Raw genomic sequence first — 18,591 nt, 5'->3', positions numbered from 1 at the left:
AACAAACTAAACGTAGATATTTTTTAGCAACTTTACTAAAAGAAATGGTATGGTTGAAAATGACATCAAAGTGAACAGGCCCATATTAACTATTTCCATTAGTAATAAGATATTGCAAGAGAATTTCTTTTGTCAAACTTTAGCTTAAAGTCAACTCTCTCCTACAAAACTACCGGGGCTCCTTTTCTTCTAAGTTTATTACTTGGAGCATCGATCAACTGACAGATTGAATAAATCAAGCATACAGGCACACCACACAAACCAGCAGTTAAACACACGGTATTCACATGTTATTTGTTTCACTTAGTTGACTAATTATACCATTCGTATATAAAGGAACTAAAACTAAATTAAATTAGTTGTGTATGAAAGTGGGTTTCTGATTACTGAAGCTCCGATAAAGAAAAGAAAACGATAACAATATGGATAACTGCAAAAACACCAAAACTAAGGTAGCCCACGGTTTTGATTTCAGCTTGGACTTGCACTTCATCGACAGTAAAATGTCTTAGTCTTGGGGGCATACTATAATTTAATGTAACGAAATTCATCGAATGTAACGGAAGTTCTGAATCTTGTGCGCATTCAGAGACGGAGTGTCTATCATAGTACACGACTAATATGGCAATATCGTATAGAAGGACGTATCAGCAAGCCGTCCAAATCTGGCCCGTCCATCTCTGCCCGTACGGACGTTCAGGACGGCACGGCAAAAACAAGGAAAAGTACACGGAAGTTGACGCACGATCTGACCTCAGAATATCATGTCAGAGTTAGACGTGCTCGTTTTTTTAAATTTAAATTTTACTACCTCCGTCCCAAAATAAGTGTAGCCGTAGATATCCGTACCCAACGTTTGACCGTCCGTCTTATTTAAAAAATTTGTGAAAAATTTGAAAATATTTAGTCACACATAAAGTACTATTTATGTTTTATCATCTAATAGCAATAAAAATACTAATCATGAAAAATTTTCAAATAAGACGAATGGTCAAACGTTAAACGTGAATAGTCCAAAACTATACTTATTTTAGGACGGAGGGAGTATACTACTACTCCCTTCGGAAAAAAAAATAGTACTACATTCGTCGTAATTTAATGAGACTTATCCTAATATAGACTCACAATACTAAAATAAGTCTTATATGGTGCTAGGTTATCATATTATAGAACGGAGGGAGTAATATATACTGTAACTGTAAGTATTTCTAGGGTAATTTTTTAGCCACCGAGACCCTTATTTTAAAGCCTAAGAATTATACTATTTTTGACTAATCATGTAATCGAACCGCTAGATTACCAGGAGCATGTGTGGTAGGAGAGCACGACGGCTGCACCTGCCAACTACGCTAGCGCAGTTCTCAATGAGAATAATCCAAGCATTTTAAAAATTTTACCACACAATGACTTAAAGAGAGTCTTTCGTTTTTAACATTATTTTTTGGTAAATAATCAAGAAAAAAATACTTATATTTAAGAATAGGGATGGTACCTAAACTTTAAACTTTAAATACCTCTTCCTAATTTATTGAAAGTCTTAAATGAATTATGCACACTTTATTAACCACTCTTACTTCGGTAATAAAGATATAATTATGTACAACTCTTCACTGTTAACACTACTATTCAAAATATCAATGAGAAATAAATAAATCTAATAATAAAAGAATAAGTGCTAACCTGAAATCGTTGTTATCAAAATTTAACTCAGATAATCAACATTTGATCCATTATCTAAAAAAAATCAACATTATTTGATTATTCGGAAAGGGAGATAGCATTAAGCAAGTTGCTTGCCATGTTTCAGAAGAAAGGAAGCTGCAGTGCAGCCAAAACGAGATGGCGGAGATAGGCGATGAGTACGGACAAGACCCGCGATCCAGTCGGCCCAACCGTACCCCAGCGATGGCCGATGGCGACGGCGATCCCTCCGTTGCCCCGGTCAAGTTCCCCGCGAGGCGAAGCGATTCCGGGCGTCGCGACGCCGCCGCCGCCGTCGCTGTTCCTCTCGGTCGTCGCCTTCGCCGTCTCGTCGGGCCACACAAGGCCCATTATCCTCTAGGCCCATACGAATAATTCTGTGGGCCTCGACATGTCCCACTCTCTTCTTTGGAATAAGTTCACCCTTGGTCCCTCAACTTAACAAGTGAGATTTTTTTGAGGTCCCTAAACCACAAGATCATAAATGTGCACCCCTAAACTTGCACAAACCGTTCAAAGGAGGGTCCCATGGCAGTATATGTGGGTGGTTTCGCTGACGTGGCATCCTAGTCAGCAAAAAAAAATTAAAAAGTATATGGGGCTCACATGTTAGTTACACATCGTTTTTTCGTAACTTTTCTTCGCCACCTCTTCTCTTTCTCTTCTTCTTCAGCGAGTGAGCGCGATCGGCGGGCGGCGGGCGAGCGCAACGGCGGGTCCATGCGGCGGCAGGCGAGCGCGGCCTGCGGGCAAGCGGGTGAGCACGGCGGCGGGCGAGCAGAGGAGCGCGACAACGGGTCCGCGTGGCAGCCGAGCAGCGGCGGGCAGCGGCAGGCGAGCGCGGCCGGCGGGCGGAGCGGCGATGGGCGGGTGGCAGGCAGAGCGGACGAGCACGACAACGGGCAGAGCGGATGGCGCCCCATGCCCCATGGCGTGGCGGCGGAGATATCGGCCGATCCGGAGTCCAGGAGCACAGAGAGTGTGTAGGACTTGTCGACGGCGGGGCCGAGCAGGACGTCGGGCTCGGAGACGGAGAGCACGAGGATGCGGACGGGGACGCGAGTGAGGGTGTACTTGGCGGGGGGAACCAGCGGCGAGAACAACGTGCTCGTTCGCTCTGTCAGCTCTGCGCGCCACTCTTGCCGCCGCCGACGACGCGGCTAGCGGAGTAGGCCGACAGAGCTCGCCCACCGCCGCCACGCTCCTCCTTCGGCCACCTCCGCCGTTGCGGCCCCCTCCTCCGCCCGCCGCCATGCTCGCCCTCCGTCCGCTCTGCGCGCAGCCCGTCTCGCTTGCCTTCCGCTCGCCCGCCACCGCCCATCGCTGCTCTGCCCGCATCCCGGCGCCGCTCCACCCGCCTCCGTTCTGCCCACAAGCCGTGCTCGCCTGCCGCCGCCTGCCAGCCGCGCTCGCCTGCCGCGTGGACCCGCCGTCCCGCTCGCCCGCCGCTCGCCGCCCGCCCATCTCGCTCACTCAGTGAAGAAGAGAAAGAGGAGAGGAGAAGAAGAAAAGTAAAGAAAAAACGATGTGTAACTGACATGTGGGCCCCACGTACTTTTTTAAAAAAAAATTTGCTGACTAGGATGCCACGTCAGTGAAACCACCCACATATACTGCCATGGGACCTCCTTTGAACGTTTTGTGTGAGTTTATGGGTGCACATTTCTGGTTTTATGGTTTAGGGACCTCAAAAAATCTCGTTGTTAAGTTGAGGGACCTCTAGTGAACTTATTCCCTCTTCTTTTCCTTTTGGATTCTCACGAGTAATAAGTTGATCGGAGGTCGCTTAACTTGTCAACAAATCCGAGTTTCAACCTTCAAGCGGAAAACCAAATACAACAGGTCCCTCAACTGTTAAAACAGGTGCAATACAGCTCCCATGGTGGTTTTAGCTAACTTACGTGGATAATTTGACTTGGTCTTCATATGATATGGCACATGAAGAGAAATTTAATAATTAAAAAAATAAAACAAAATATGTGAACCCACATATCAATCAAATAATAAAATTTTAAAAAGTGGGACCCACATAATTAGTGGGCCCACTTCCTTCAGCTCATCCCTCTCTTTTCTCTCTCCTCCCCTTCTCCTTCTCTCCTCATCCCTTTCTCCTTTCCCATATGCGGCCGGCGGCACATGGCTGAGGTGGTGGGCGGCGGAGGAGATGCCTTCGGTGGACTGGGGGCGGCAAGTGCACCGGTCGATGGCAAACCCGACGACGTTGTCCATGGCTACACCACTGCGGAGGGAAGGGAGCAGCGGGAGATGGCCTTGAGAGCCATAGATCTACGTCGGGTGGACACCCTGCTTCCTCGTCCGTCGTTGCCGTCTTCCACCCCTGCTCCACCCAGGGCGTCGCTAGCATCATCCTCCACGGCTTAGGTGCCCCCCAACTCCGCTGCTTCTCCACCACCGCGCCATCCTCTTCGGATCTCGGTCGCTGGCGTTGCTCCAAGGGGACCCGCCGCTGCCCATTCCAATATGCTCCTGCCGGCCTCGTCCCTTTCACCGCACCTCCGCACTCCACCTAGGATGCCGGCTGCTTTCTCGTTGTTCCTCGTCATTGCCAGACTCGACTGCCGCCACCATTGACCCGGGGGGACCACCCCCACCGCCTGACTGCTCCACCCGCCGCGACGCCCGCCTGCCCCTCTGCTTCGCCTTGCCACTCGACCGCGACCGCGTCTTTGGCGTCGCGAGCTTACTCCTCGCTCGTAGCGGAGGCCACGACGCTCTCTGTATGATGACGACGAAGAGGAAAGGGGGAGAGAAAAAGAAGGGAGAGAAGAGGGGTGGCCATGGGTCCCACTGTAATTATTTTATTTTTAACTAAACACTCAATGACACGTGGATCCCACCTTTTGTTTTAATTTTAATATTTTGCTTCCAGTGGCACACCACCGCGGACGAGGACCAAGTCAAATCAGTCACGTAGATGCCACATCAACCGAAACCGCTATCCAAACCGCCATAATACCTCATTTGCACCGGTTTTATCGATTGAGGGACCTGTTGTATCAGGAACAAAAATCGGATTCCATGTCAAATTAAGGGATCTCAAATGAACTTATTCCCTTCTCACGACCCATGTATGTGCTATCATTAACCTCAGCGTGCACTGATTTCACACTAAAATACAAAATGGACAGCGCAAAAAGCTGAATTAAACACTTATTGTTACACTTAACTATCAACAACGTAGCTGGAAGAACAAGGCGAGGGATTAATTACTGCCAAGATTAAGATACGGAAGGGCACGTAGCATAATTGTTGCAGTGACATGAGTAGTACCTCAAGATTCTGAGTTCAATAAATCTTTATAGGAGCGAATTTTAGATTGGATTGTTTGCGAGGCTAAGTTTCCTATTTCAATTGCCGTATATATCCAATTGGATGTAGAGACCGGATAAAAAAATATCTTTCTCTTTTTTTAAAAAAAAGAGAGGAAGATTTAGCAACACGTAATCCTCGGCCCTGTTTAGATCCAAGGGATATTTTTTAGCCCTCCCTCAAATGACCCAAATAGCCCAAAAAGATATAAAAGGGTGAGTTATTTGAGAGCTATTTGAAAATAACCCACCCAAAAAACTATCCCACCCAAGGGGTGCTAATTGGAGCTATTTCGGGTGTGGCCCACTTAAAAAGGTGGCTTTTCTCTCCCTCCTGGCGCACGGGATCAAAAAAAAAAGAAAGAAAGCCGCGGCTCTCTCTCTCCGCACGACCGCACATCCTTTTCTCTACCTTATCTGAGCGCGCACTCGCCTCACATTTCGCCGCCGCCACCGCCTCCTCTCCTCGCCGGCGCAGCGGCCGTCGCCCGCCGCACCGCTGGCCCCCACCAGCTCCGTCGCCCCTACTCCTCTCCGTCGCGTTGCCAACCCCCACCAGCACCGTTGGCCCCCACCTGCGCCGCCGCCCAACTCCTCGCAGGTGCCCACGCCCTTGCTACTTCCTCCTCCCCACTAGCGCCGACGCCCCCACTCCTCGCCGGCCGTCAATCGCGGCGCCGCCGGCCCCCACCCGAGCCGTCGCCGGGCCCCACACTGGTGGATTTGTTTTCTTCTCCATGGAGGGTGGTGGCTTCGATTTCTTCTCCGAAGACCCAAGCGTCTGGCCGTCGCAGCCGTCGATGACTGGCCCCGGATACGCTCCTCCTCCCCACGCCGGCGTGGATGCGTTGGACCTCAACTCTCAGGCACCAAATAGCCCTTGGATCTAAACAGCTCAAGAGCTATTTCATTGAAGGGCTATTTTTTATGTAAAAAATAGTTTTTAAAATAACTCTAGATTACCTCTAAACAGAGCCCTTGAAGCAGGCAGGACTCAGGAGGCAAGGATGATCGTTGTTTATTCGTCCAGGTAAGGTTGCACCGTGCACGCCAGGCGTTCTCCTCTCCAAGGCCGACGTCCGAGCCGCGACGATGATTTAATTTCATTAGCATTTGCTAATAGCTCATTTTTATTAAGATGTTTTACTAGTTATTTTTCTCAATTTTCTTTAGCGCGTCTTTTAAATTACTAAATGATACATTTTGTATGATAATTTTCTATATAAGTTAAAAAAATAAATAAAACCATTTTTTAAGTTTGTAGTAACTAAAATTTAATTAATCATGTGCTATTTTTTTTTTGTTTGCCTATCCTGGCTTCGTCATCATTCATTAACACCATCAAGGCTGCGTTTGAACACGATCAAGATGAATTAAGTCATGGAACGTAAAAAAACATTAACATATAATTAATTAAATTAATTATTATAAATTTGAAAAAAAATGAATTTATCCTTTTGTTTTAAAGCAACTTCCCTATAAAAAATTCTCACACGGAATATATCTTTTAGCCTTTTAAAAACGTGCTAATGAAAAAAAAATGAAATGTACGTTAATCAAGTCAGAACGGGGGCCCTAAATGCTAACAAACCCAATAATGGCCACGGGAGGATTGGATGATTATTACCAGCTCCCCCTCAGGGCCCCACCTGTCATCCTCCCAGTGACGGAGAGAGAGAGGGAGTGGTGGAGTGGTCGCTCTCCCAGCTTTTCCGCCCCATCTGCCCACGTACACCCCGCGTGATCCCCTCCCTCCAAACCCAAACCCAAACCCAATTCCCCACCCTACTCCAATGATTCCCCCCCTCCTCCTCCCCTCCAAAGCTCGCACCAGATAAGCCCAGCCCCCCCCCCCCCCCCCCCCCCCCCCCGCCCGCCTCCGCCGCCGCCCTCGCCCTCGCCGTCGCCGTCGCGGTCGTGGTTGTGTTCGTCTGTTCTGTACTCTGGATCGATCGATTGATCGGGCGCGGGTGGAGGAGGAGGAGGAGGAGGGTTTCGAGGGGGTGTGCTAGGGTTTCGAGTGGAGGTGGGGGGAGGTTGAGCTCAGTTCATTCTTCTGTCGCCGTGGTGGGGGCGGGGGAGGCGGAGCCGGATGCTATGCTGCTAGGCTGCTCGTCCCTGACGTCGTGGGTGCGTCGCCTCGTCGCCTGCGTTGGGTACGCCTTTCTGACTCTCCCTCACCCTGGCTGCTTCTGTGTTGTGCTGATTGACGCGCGAGAATTTGATTTCGAGTGTTAGGGGAGCCGCCGCGGGATGATGAGGCGAGTTTGATGCGTGCGGGTAGGCGCGATTTCGTTGGTCCGACGGGATGAATTCGGTGTTCATACATTGATCCCCGTTAGGATTTCATGGATTTAGTAAGGTTTTCGCGATTTTGTGTGTAACCATGTGTAGTGACCAGCTCGTGCCCAATCAGCGAGGTTGGTTATGATGGGTCTGACCTGCTTGTAATGACCTGGATGATTGCTCGATGTGTTCTCTGTCTTTTTGTCGATGGCCATTAGTGGCACAAGAGAATGTTTGGTGGTTTCCTACCAATGCAGGTTATCATCATAGCACTTTTGGCCCTTTGGCCTGCTGCTGTTAGGTTTCCTTTCAGCTCCTTTTTTCTGCTCCCTGCAGCTTGCAAACAGCGGACTCAAGGAGGTTTCGCATAATAAAGCTGATAACGCAGAATAGCGAAAGATTTCCCCCGGTAGACTACTATTGCAGCGTATATTTATTTGTGCCTGCTTATTAATCCATTGTGTCATCCAAAAACTTTTCTTTTTAACCGCAGAAAAAAAAATGAAGTTATGGCTCATTTAAGAATTCTGGCTGCTATTATCTGGGAAATTTACTTAGCTGTAGTAGCGTTTTATATCTAAATGCTGGTTCAATCTGTAGAGTATAACTGGCTAGAGAGTTTGTTGCTTGATGATATCTATAATTTGAAGGGTACAGGTTTACTGGTATTTGCAAATGAGTACAATCTTAAGGATATGTTAACTTCACTCTAAATACATGTAGGCTTGTATCTATTGATTGGCTATTGCTCCTTCAATCAATGGGAAATTCAGTTCTGCATTTTTGTTCTACAATCTAGATAATTTGTATAAACAGATTTATGCTACGCACAAGTTGAAGTCTTATTATGTTTTTGTTGGCTCTACCTAGAATCCTTGACACCTGCTTATTCCAGCCATTTAGGAATGGCCAGCTCCTTGAAACCTGCTACTTCAATTTAGGCACCATTTATAGCTTCAAACATCCAACCCTATTCCCGTGCGAATTGAACTGTTTTCTGTTGCTTCAGCTTCTTCGAACCAAATGAAAAAAAATTGAACATTTATAGTGAGGACTCGTAAGCAGTGCAAAACCTGTACTAATCAAGTGATCAACTATATGTATTTTCCATACAATTTTGGTTTAGACAATCCTTTGCTTGTTTGTTGATCTGTAACTTCTCTCAATTGCTTGGTGCTAATCATTTATCAGTCAATACTGGTTTGCAACAGAGCAGAAATTGTTTTGGATGTGCGAAACCTACTCCAATAATAGCCGTTGATGAGCCTTCAAAAGGTTTAAGAATTCAAGGGCGCTCAATAAAGCAGCGGAGTTTGTCGGAGGACTTTTGGAGTTCAAGCCCGCCGGGAATGGAGAATAGTGCCATGCAATCTCAGCGTAGCATGTCTTCAATCAGTACGGCAGCACAATCGAGCGATCAGCATGGAGCTGGAAGTAGCACCAACCCAAATGAGTTTGTAAATCAAGGTAAAGGCATTCTTCTGTCCGTGTTTGAACTAAAATAGGCAGCAGGTGCCCATACTGTTTTTTGGAATATCCATATACTTTCAGAGAACGCTAAACCCGTAGTTCATACTTATTGAGGGTCAGTTTCCCATACTCGTATGGATTGCATTTCAGCACATGGCAACTGTTATCTTCAAATTCCAGCGTTTATGTGGTCCATAGCAATTCTAAAAATAATGCATCCTGCATATATTTGCAAAACAAATTTCTTACTTGACTATATATAAGTAATTTAATGGTGGGAAGCAAGTGAAGTGAACTGCTCCTGTGAGTGGCCACATTTCCACATGGACAAAACCATTTCCTCTCAGGCCTTCTGAATCTTGATCCCCAGAGTCAGCCCTCAGTTTACCTTAGAATACTAGTATAAGACGTCGTGGAATTTATGGCTATCGAATTCTAGAGTAGTCATGTGTATATTTGGTTTACAAAATACATGTATAAGGAAGATACATGTATAAGAAACTCAAATCGAAAGGATCTTTACCAAACTGGAACTAGGTTATTACGTTACATTATTACGAACTATACGTACATGTTAGGTTAAGTTCTTTTATGTTGATTATTCTACTTGTACAACCGTAGGACTTCTCCTGTGGAACCAGACTAGGCAACAGTGGGTTGGAAACAGAAGGCACAATTCTCAGCGTCAACAACCTCGAGAGCCAAAAATAAGGTATTCATATACAGATTCCTGCAATTATTTCAAATTATTCATACTTTATAAGTGAGTGCAAAAGTGGCTAAATATGTGTAGATGTGGTGATACAAAAGTGGTAATGCTAGATTTGTAGGTCTAGTGATACAGAAATGTACTGTTAGATTTGTACCCATTGTAGTTTCATATTATCATGATTTTCTATTAGCAACGATATGTTGCACGAGAAATTTATAGTAAAGTTCAATTTAGAAGATGCCTAGTCAAATAGTGGTATATAAAAATGGATGGATGCAATAAGTTATCTCTAGTTCAATTGTCGAGTCACGAAGGTATGGATTAGCCGATTAGGAGGTTTTGACATGAACCAAAACAGTCCCCTAGTATGCATTATTATTACTTCATCTCCTTGTGTGCCATATATTAGATATGTTAAATACCTCCTTTGAAAAGGACGAGCTAGTAGTTCTGTTATTTCTTAGAGGGACACTTTGGGAGCTGCAATCCTGGCCGGGATCCCAGCCTGGTTCATTTCGGTGGGAATAGGCCAGGATCCTGGCTGGCATTTGTCTCCCAAACAGGTCCTGACTTCCAACTCATTTGTCTCCCAAACTCTTGGTAAAATCTAGCCTAAGGTCTGTTGTCTATACTGCTTCCAACTCATCAGTTTGTATTTGGGCACTGCTGACTGTTTACCATGCCTGTGCCCGTCACTGCAGTTGGAATGCTACATATGAGAGCCTTCTAGGAAGCACAAAACCATTTCCACAAGCGATCCCTCTTGGTGTAAGATCTCTTACAAAACTATGCTTCATCCCCATTTTCCGCACTTGTCTCATGCAAAAACAATGTATGAAGTTTCTGTCGGTTTTCAATTGGCAGGAAATGGTAGATTTCCTCGTGGACGGCTGGGAGCAGGAAGGCCTATATGATTAGTGGGTTAAATGAATGATGAAGGGTGTTGTTTGTGGGGTCAAATTATGAGTCACCGAGAATGTACTCAGAAAAACTTCAGCTTTTCAAAGCTTGTGGGTGATAACTGCGGTATTCCTGGAGACAGGATGGCATCCCTATCTTAAGTAAACGTAACATATTCTTTACTGCTAATTGTGTTAACATAAGTTTCATATTGTGATATCTTCTCGCTGTGCATAATTGGACATTGTTATTACTAATCAATGTGCAGGCTCTGTTTAGTTTTTTTTTCTTTTTTTTCCGCGAGGTGGATATGTGTCGCATCTGACGTCCTCTTGGCAATGCCTTTAGCTGATTGCCCCTTGTCCATTAGGCCATTACCGTGTTTATGCAGGTGTGCTGATTGTGTCGAGCTGACTAGACAAAGATGGTACTCCTACTCCTCTTCTCCTGAATATGCTTCATTTCTCAGGCTCTACCAGAGGGTTTTGGATGTCTTCGCCTCCTTTCCAGATGCCTCTCTCCGGACTCCTGTCCTCGTGTTCTTTCTCGCTTTATATGCGAAACCCTTCACAGCAATACGATCGCATCGCCATCTTCAAGCAAAGTAACTAACTGACAAATTCACTTCACTGCGGTTTAGTGGTGCATTAGCATTTTATACACACACTTTGCTGGCCATGGCTTTAGCTCGCCAATGCCTCAGCAAACACCTCGCCGCCGGCTGCGCTCTGGCGAGGCCACCGCACGCGGCGTCGCCGGTGGCGGCGGCGGCTGCCAATTCTCATGGGCCGCTCAACTTTCGTGCCCTCTTCTCGTCGGCGGGAGCCGACGCCGCCGCCACCACCGGCGGCTGCGCTCCTGCGAAAGGCGACGGTCACAGCCGTGAGGTCGCCGTCGTGGACCGCTCGCGCCGCCGCTGGCCGTGGCGATACCTCCGCGACTTCGTCCCGTTCCGCCTCGTCGACGGTATCGTACCACTTACTCAGTTACTCCTGATTTTCTTATTCTTATTTTATTTTAATTTTAAAAATAAGCATTTTCAAAACTTATTTTTAATATATGAATTTTTTAGCCAAGGACTGACGTGACAAAACAATATTATTATACATTACTAATCTAAATAGTGTGACTAATCTAAACTATCCGACAGCTGCGGGTGGCATGATGATATTATTTTTTTCACGTCATATGAGTTAGTGTAGCAAAGACTCAGATTTTAAAAGTAAACTTAAGAAAGGTTTATTTTTGAAATAAAAATTAAAAAGTTATATAAAAAAAACTCTGTTACTCCTCCCCATTGTACGCCGGCGAGCATTGACGAGCGTGGTTGCTTGCACGTACACATGCAGGCATCGGGAGCGCGCTGTCGCAGGTGGCGGAGACGCTGACCCGGCCGCTGACGGGGAAGGTGCGGGAGGACGAGGAGCGGTACAGGCTGCGGTTCGACGTGCCGGGCCTCGGGAAGGACGACGTCCGCGTCTACGTGGACGACGGCGTGCTCGCCATCCACGGCGAGAAGCGCGACTTGGTGGAGGAGGACCGCGGCCGCGACGGCGACGGCGAGTGCTGGGCGGCGGCGACGTACCACGCCGGCCTGCTCCTCCCGGAGGACGCGGTGGCGGAGGGGATCACGGCGGAGGTGAGGGACGGCGTGCTGCACGTCACCGTGCCCCGCTCGCCGGAGAGGAAGAGGAGCGTCACCGAGGTCAAGGTGCGGTAGTAGCAGCGTGGACTGAGCCTGGCTGCTTGGGCCTCGTTTGTATGGGCCTTTATCCCGGCGCATCTTGTGTATGGGCCTGGATTCTGTAATTAAGTACTGTATGGGCCTACTACCATAATGTGGCATTCTGGAGTTCTTTATTAATGCCACATTACCCTTTATGAATGGCCTCGTTCATAGTCTTGATGAATTTTGAGTGAATTTCAAGCATATCAAGCCACCTCGAATCGTGTGCTTCAGGTGTTTTGATTCAAAATTTTGTTTGAAATTAGAAAGAAAAAAACGACGTCTCGCTAGGGTTCAAATAATCAAATTTCACTAGCCTATGCCCTATGGAGATTACCCGGATGGTTACATAAACATCATCATGAATTGTCTATCAATCTTTTTTTTTCTTAAAAAAAGAAAGGGAACTTAACTCTCTAAAAAAAAGAAAAAAATACGTTCAAAATACGACTGCCACTCCAAAAAGAAAAAGCTAGAGTAAGAGATAACAATGACCATACGGCTGCCTCGCTGGCTCCTGGTCTCTCACCAAGTGACACCCACCCCCACCGCCGAGATAACAACGACCGCGTCACCGACGACGACGTCCCCCAATTTCTATCTCATTATCGGCGATCACACCCCCGTGAAACATACGTGTCCCCATGTGCGCGCCGCGTGGGGATGCCGCCCAACTTGCCGCTCGTCGTCGTCGTCGCCTCGTCGGGGTGGTGGTGGCACGCGACGAGAGGGACTCGCGTGGCTCTCGTCTCCCGTTTCGCGCTTGCGAAAAGTCACTCGCTGCTGTAGCTGTAGCTGTACGCGTGACGAGTGCGAAAAGGTGAGGTGAGGGGGATGGATGGATGCAGTGCATGTATCGCGCGGCCTTTCTTTCTTTTCTTTTCTTTTTCCTTTTATTTTTCTTTTTCTTCCCGACGACTGGGTGAGGAAGTGACTGACAGCGTGGGGGCTACGATTGCGACACATTCGCGCGCGCGTGATCCAGGGCGCGCCACGTAGCCCGGATGGGCGATATTGGGGGTGATGGGCACAGGCGCACTGCAACACACATCTCGTGCCAGTAGTAGTAGTAGTACGATTCTTCCTCTTGCTGGATTAGTACAGTCTACAGTACTAGTACTAGGGCTGTTTCAGCGTAAAGTTTATATTTTGGTTAAAATTAGAGATAATGTGACTAAAAAATTATATGTGTATGATAGGTTGATGTGATAAAAAAGGACTGAAGTTTAGATCTAAACTTTGGATTCATACAAAGCCTAGTACTCCCTCCATCCAAAAAAAGACAAATCCTGGGTTTCCGTGTCCAACTTTAACTGTTCGTCTTATATGAAATTTTTTTATAATTCGAATTTTCATTGTTACTAGATGATAAAACATGATTATTATTTTATACGTGACTTGTCTTTTTAATTTTTTTTATAACTTTTTCAAATAAGACGGATGGTCAAACGTTGGACACGGAAACCAGGGTTTGTCTTTTTTTTGGAACGGAGGGAGGGAGTATGCTACACGGAAGACAACAGCATCACGAACCCACATCAATGTGTGTGCACCTATGCGCTATTTTTAAGATAATGGAGCACAACGAGATATAGCTAATTATTACAACGTAATACTTAAAACGTGTATAGTTCACATAACTAAAAACGGACACTAACCATGAAGAAAAAGCAAAATATAAAGACTACCAATCCAAGATAAGAAGTACACAATTATTGAATTCTATTTGTTAATCTCCTTCCAAAATTAGAAAACAGTTGCATAACCGTTGTCTCAACATTTCGACATGCAACTTTTAAAAACTCGTCCTCTTCATCATCCTTTTGTAGTTGTGCCCAGGACTTGAGCCAATGTGTTGCTCTGAAATTTACCTGCATATATGAAACAGATAATGATTTATCAAAAATCATGTCATTCTTACTCAACCATAGAGCCCAACATATATCAGATGCACCTGTGAGCTATACTCCTTCCGTCAGTAAAAACAAACCCTACCATAGGTATATCCAGATTCATTTTCCTTTACATAATATTAATATTCAGATTCATTGTAGGATCTAATTTCTATAAGATGAAGGAAGTATGTCCATGAATATGTATTTCCTCCATCTTGCTAAAGCTATATTTTTAAGCGTGTGTTTAGTTTTAAGATATAGTAGGATGTGCTAGGTGCATCCTAATTTTTTTGAGATGAGATGACATGATTTCATCCATTCGTTTGGCATAAGGATTGGATTAATCTTATCATTTTAGGGTGTGAGGGTATAACTCATATTGTTAACGTAAGGGAAAAGTTGGTTGGATTAGTCCAGCAGTTTTTAGGATGGGCTGACTTGGATTCATTTCTTTGATCATTTTATTCCACATGTTTTCAGACCAAACATCATAAATATCCGGTTCATTTCAGCCTGACCCATCCTACCACTCTAATTAAACACATACTAAGGGTGCGTTCTTTTCAGCTAAAACGGCTTAGCTAATCCTCGTTTTTCGTTAACACACTTTACAAGCTGCTAAATATGAAAACTTTCAGTATATAAGTTGCTTAAAAAATCTAATCAATTTTTTAATTAAGTTTTCATATAATAATATTTAATTAATCGTATACAAATCATGTTTTTGGTTTTACGTGTAACTAATCGGCTAAACCATCCTGCCGATTAGAACGCACCCTAAGGGAGTCTGAAACCCTTCCCATTAGCACATAAAACAAATTAATTAATTAATTAATAACTTATAAAAACTTTAAAAATAGATTAATATGTTTTAGAAACAAAAATTTTTTCAGAAAAATTTTTGTGAAAAATATATCGTTTAAACGTTCGAGAAACATAAAACACATATGTGTGTTCGTTGACGCCATACTTCAAACCTGTAGCTACAAGTACTTTACTTGTCCATTCAAAAATCAAGACGGAGCAACAAAAATGAAAACGAACATCTACATTAATTTAAAATATAAAATTGGCTGATGCTGCACTCAAACAAATATACTGATTGATTGCTACACTTTTCTCAAATTTACAACAGAAGGTGATGTTCTGCCGCAATTTACAAGAGAAGGAATATACTCCCTCCGTCTCAAAAAAAAAAAAAAAGGCAAACCCTGAATTTCCGTACCAACGTTTAACTGTCCGTCTTATATGAAATTTTTTTATAATTAGTATTTTCATTGTTATTAGATGATAAAACATAATTAATAATTTATATGTGACTTATCTTTTTAATTTTTTTCATAATTTTTTTAAATAAGACGGACGGTCAAATGTTGGACACGGAAACCAGGTTTGTCTTTTTAGAACGGAGGGGTACATAGCTGCAGGAGACCAAAAGAAAAAAAAAACTCCTTCAAGATTTGATCTATGGAAAAAAAAATAAGGAAGAAGTAGGCCGATTCGGCACATCTTGTGTGGTGTACTGGTGCAAGCATTCAGCTCATCTGGACGCCATGTGAATTCGTGAGAGAGATCAGCAACGGGAAACACGCCCATTTTTGGAGATTTCGGGCGCCTAACCGAATCAGTCTCCTTTGTCCAGGTGCATCCCATTTGGTTCAGACTATATCGTTGCGAGTGATTCGTTAATCGTTATGCGTGTTGGCTAGCAAGAAGCTTCTCATCACACCCTGCCAGCGAGTGATTAGTTTAATCTAAGCACACAATAAACTAGTACACAACTACACATCATTGATCAGCTTGGGCCATTAGAGAAATCTTAACAGCCTAACACAATCAGCAGCGTGATCAAGTAGCCATTAGAGAAATCGCAAGTGGTTTGTATTATATTTTTGGCAGGAGCATGCGTACGACCAGTGTGCGGTGGCGGCGGCAAGGGGAAGGGCAGATCTAAGATAAAGTAGCTATACTATGTTTAATTATGATTAACATGATTTTATTATTGTGTTTTTGAAAATTCTATTGGAATCATTAGATTATGATGATTCTATGCATATATTCACCTCCACAATAAAAGGCATGCTAGATGGGTGGACGTGGGCTTAGAACATTCAGTTATAGAGCCAGCTCGATCGGGCGGTTAAACCAGAGTTCTCTCGTGATATCTTCACCATTGATTGGTGAAAACGACAGTAAAAGCATTGTCGGTAAAAGGGAAACACTCTTTCATCGTTTAAGCTCAACAGCTCTGTTTGTTTTACCTCTATATGGATTATAGACTGATATGTAAATGAGCTCATTACGCTATTTAGTGTCTTATTATTGCAATCCTACCTTCAACACATGGCCATCTCCATCTAATCATCTGAACTGGTTCAACATTGACAAGAAAGACTGTGAGCCATTATATTCCTTTGTCTTCTATCCACAAAATGTATCATCATATTTTGTCATCACCTAACTCATCCCGCCTTCGGCACCACTCATTGTTCACCTTCACTCATGTGACACCATCGCTACGTTATTGGTACTATGTACTCTTGACCTCCTGTATTACCCTTCAGTGGTAGCCGTTGGTCTCGCTTAACAAGAAAACTCTAATTGGTTATGCTGAAGTTTGTGAAAAGTAAGGGAAAAAACTCCCAGCACATACATATGCCTCAAAACCAGAATAAGACAACAAATATAATCTCACAAAATATATCGACACATGTGTATTAATCCGTAAAAAGAAACAGGAGACTATCCATGATCCTCATCGGTTGCTCATATATTCTCTAATAAACCAAAACTGCCTATTAGGAAATAAATATATTTTATAAGTAAAACTTTTAGATATTTATTCGTAGCGATTTAAAAGCCAATGTTACAAAGAAAATACGTTGAAAATATTCTAAATTCAATTTTAAAAATTTAAATTTTAGTTTTCTTTTCTTTGACTTATTAGGTCAATCGATGGGATCTATGCGTAATACTCCACTTTACAGCCTCGCAGGACAAGTCGTGTTGCAATCAGAGGCCGGGGAAAGAGAGAGGGGGGACATTGAGTGACATTCCCCCTGACATTCTCGGCGACATTGAGTCAATGACATGTGGGACCGGTCCAGGCACATGTGGGTCCCACATGTCATTGACTCAATGTCGCCGAGAATATCACGGGGGAATGTCACCGAATCCCAATCCGGGAGGGGGAGGGGTTAGCCGCTGAGCCCGATTTGTACGAGTGGTGGACAGGGTTTCACTTATCGCACGATAATCGCGCGATTATCGTGGTTATCGCGCTTATCGCGGGGGTACGGTAGGGGAAACCGGCGATATGGTTTGGATGAATTTTGACCAAATTCAAAATTCCAGAAAAAAATCGAAAAAAAATTGAAAAAAATTCATGGATGTAATTCTTGATTTGTAATTGCCAATGGTGAAGAATTTTTGAAAATAGAGTAAGCTAAATTCAAATTTGAGGGCAAAACCAAAAATGGTTTACAAATTGAAAAAGGAAGAGGATATTGGGCCTTAAGTATCCTACATATTCTTCCAATTATTCTGAATTTCTAGTTTTCTACACATATTCAACCGTATTTTTTATTTTTTTATCCTATTTATTTTATATTTACATGATTTCAGCTACACAGCCCGCGATAACCGTGCGAATATCGCGGTAAACCGTGCGATAATCGCGGCGAAACCACGAAACCGTCGAGTTTTGAATTCAAATTTTTAGATGTGATTTTTGTACGATTTTAGACAATTATCACGCGATTATCACGGTTATCACGCTACCGTGGGGTGGTGATAACCCCAACCTAAACGATAAGGGAAACCCTGGTGGTGGAGCGGATAGGCGAGAATCGCCAGCGAAAAGGCAGCGGAAATCAGAGGTGGATGGCCGTGGACCCTTTTGCCTCCCTGGCTCCGTTCACCGCATCCGGCGATGGATCGAAGGGTGTGGGGGCCAACGCCCACGCGACGGCCGAGAGCGACCGACCGACCCGGGTTCCCTGCACCCGCCGAAACGTGACGAAACGCAACGCGGGTGGGGTGACGCGCTCGGACGACAGCCGCACACGCCTCGCCCTCCGCGGATTTTTTCTCTCTCTCTTTTTTCTTTTCCCATTTCCGCGATGCGTTTCTTTTTTTTTTTTTCCTTTTGTGCTGCACGCCTTTATTATTGTTGCGCAGGAGGGGGAGGATCAGAGTAGTAGTACTTCGCTTTCGTAATAAATGTTTAAAGCTTTTTGTTGGGTTTGATAAGTGAGTTTTTTTTTCCAAAAAAGTTGCCGTTAAAGTTACTACACCGCAGTTCTTTGCCATGTTCGTTAGCTGAAGAAATGGTTTAGCGGCGAAATCTAGCACGTTTATTCGATGCTACGGATCAGCTAACAAATGTCACTGGAAATAAAATAAAAATACATGCGCATGTATTTCTAGTCATGCTTACTTATATTAAAATTTCAAGTTCAATTCATTATACGTAAAGAGCAGATAAAAAAAACTGTAACGAATTTATATTCTTAAGTGTTGGATTTTTTTTCTACCCCTTTAGTCATAAATATTATTTATTTCATTCTAAAT

General features: G+C 44.3%; 2 protein-coding genes across 2 annotated transcripts; both read left to right on the top strand.

Moving 5' to 3' along the window:
- The first annotated feature begins 6,912 nt into the window (after nucleotides 1-6,912).
- LOC127764079 (uncharacterized) lies at nucleotides 6,913-10,617 on the top strand. The gene is made up of 5 exons (XM_052288904.1): nucleotides 6,913-7,186; nucleotides 8,533-8,783; nucleotides 9,408-9,498; nucleotides 10,200-10,266; nucleotides 10,363-10,617. Exons 1-5 carry the CDS (start codon nucleotides 7,128-7,130, stop codon nucleotides 10,414-10,416), a joined length of 522 nt encoding a protein of 173 aa, XP_052144864.1. The 5' UTR covers nucleotides 6,913-7,127; the 3' UTR covers nucleotides 10,417-10,617.
- A 45-nt stretch (nucleotides 10,618-10,662) lies between these two features.
- LOC127764078 (23.6 kDa heat shock protein, mitochondrial) lies at nucleotides 10,663-12,552 on the top strand. Its single transcript, XM_052288903.1, has 3 exons — nucleotides 10,663-10,789; nucleotides 10,868-11,364; nucleotides 11,748-12,552. Exons 2-3 carry the CDS (start codon nucleotides 11,076-11,078, stop codon nucleotides 12,116-12,118), a joined length of 660 nt encoding a protein of 219 aa, XP_052144863.1. The 5' UTR covers nucleotides 10,663-10,789; nucleotides 10,868-11,075; the 3' UTR covers nucleotides 12,119-12,552.
- The last annotated feature ends 6,039 nt before the right edge of the window (nucleotides 12,553-18,591 follow it).

Source organism: Oryza glaberrima, chromosome 2 (genome assembly GCF_000147395.1).
Source record: "Oryza glaberrima chromosome 2, OglaRS2, whole genome shotgun sequence".
In the NCBI taxonomy this organism is placed as follows: domain Eukaryota; kingdom Viridiplantae; phylum Streptophyta; class Magnoliopsida; order Poales; family Poaceae; genus Oryza; species Oryza glaberrima.
This window is presented reverse-complemented; position numbering and strand designations above follow the sequence as displayed.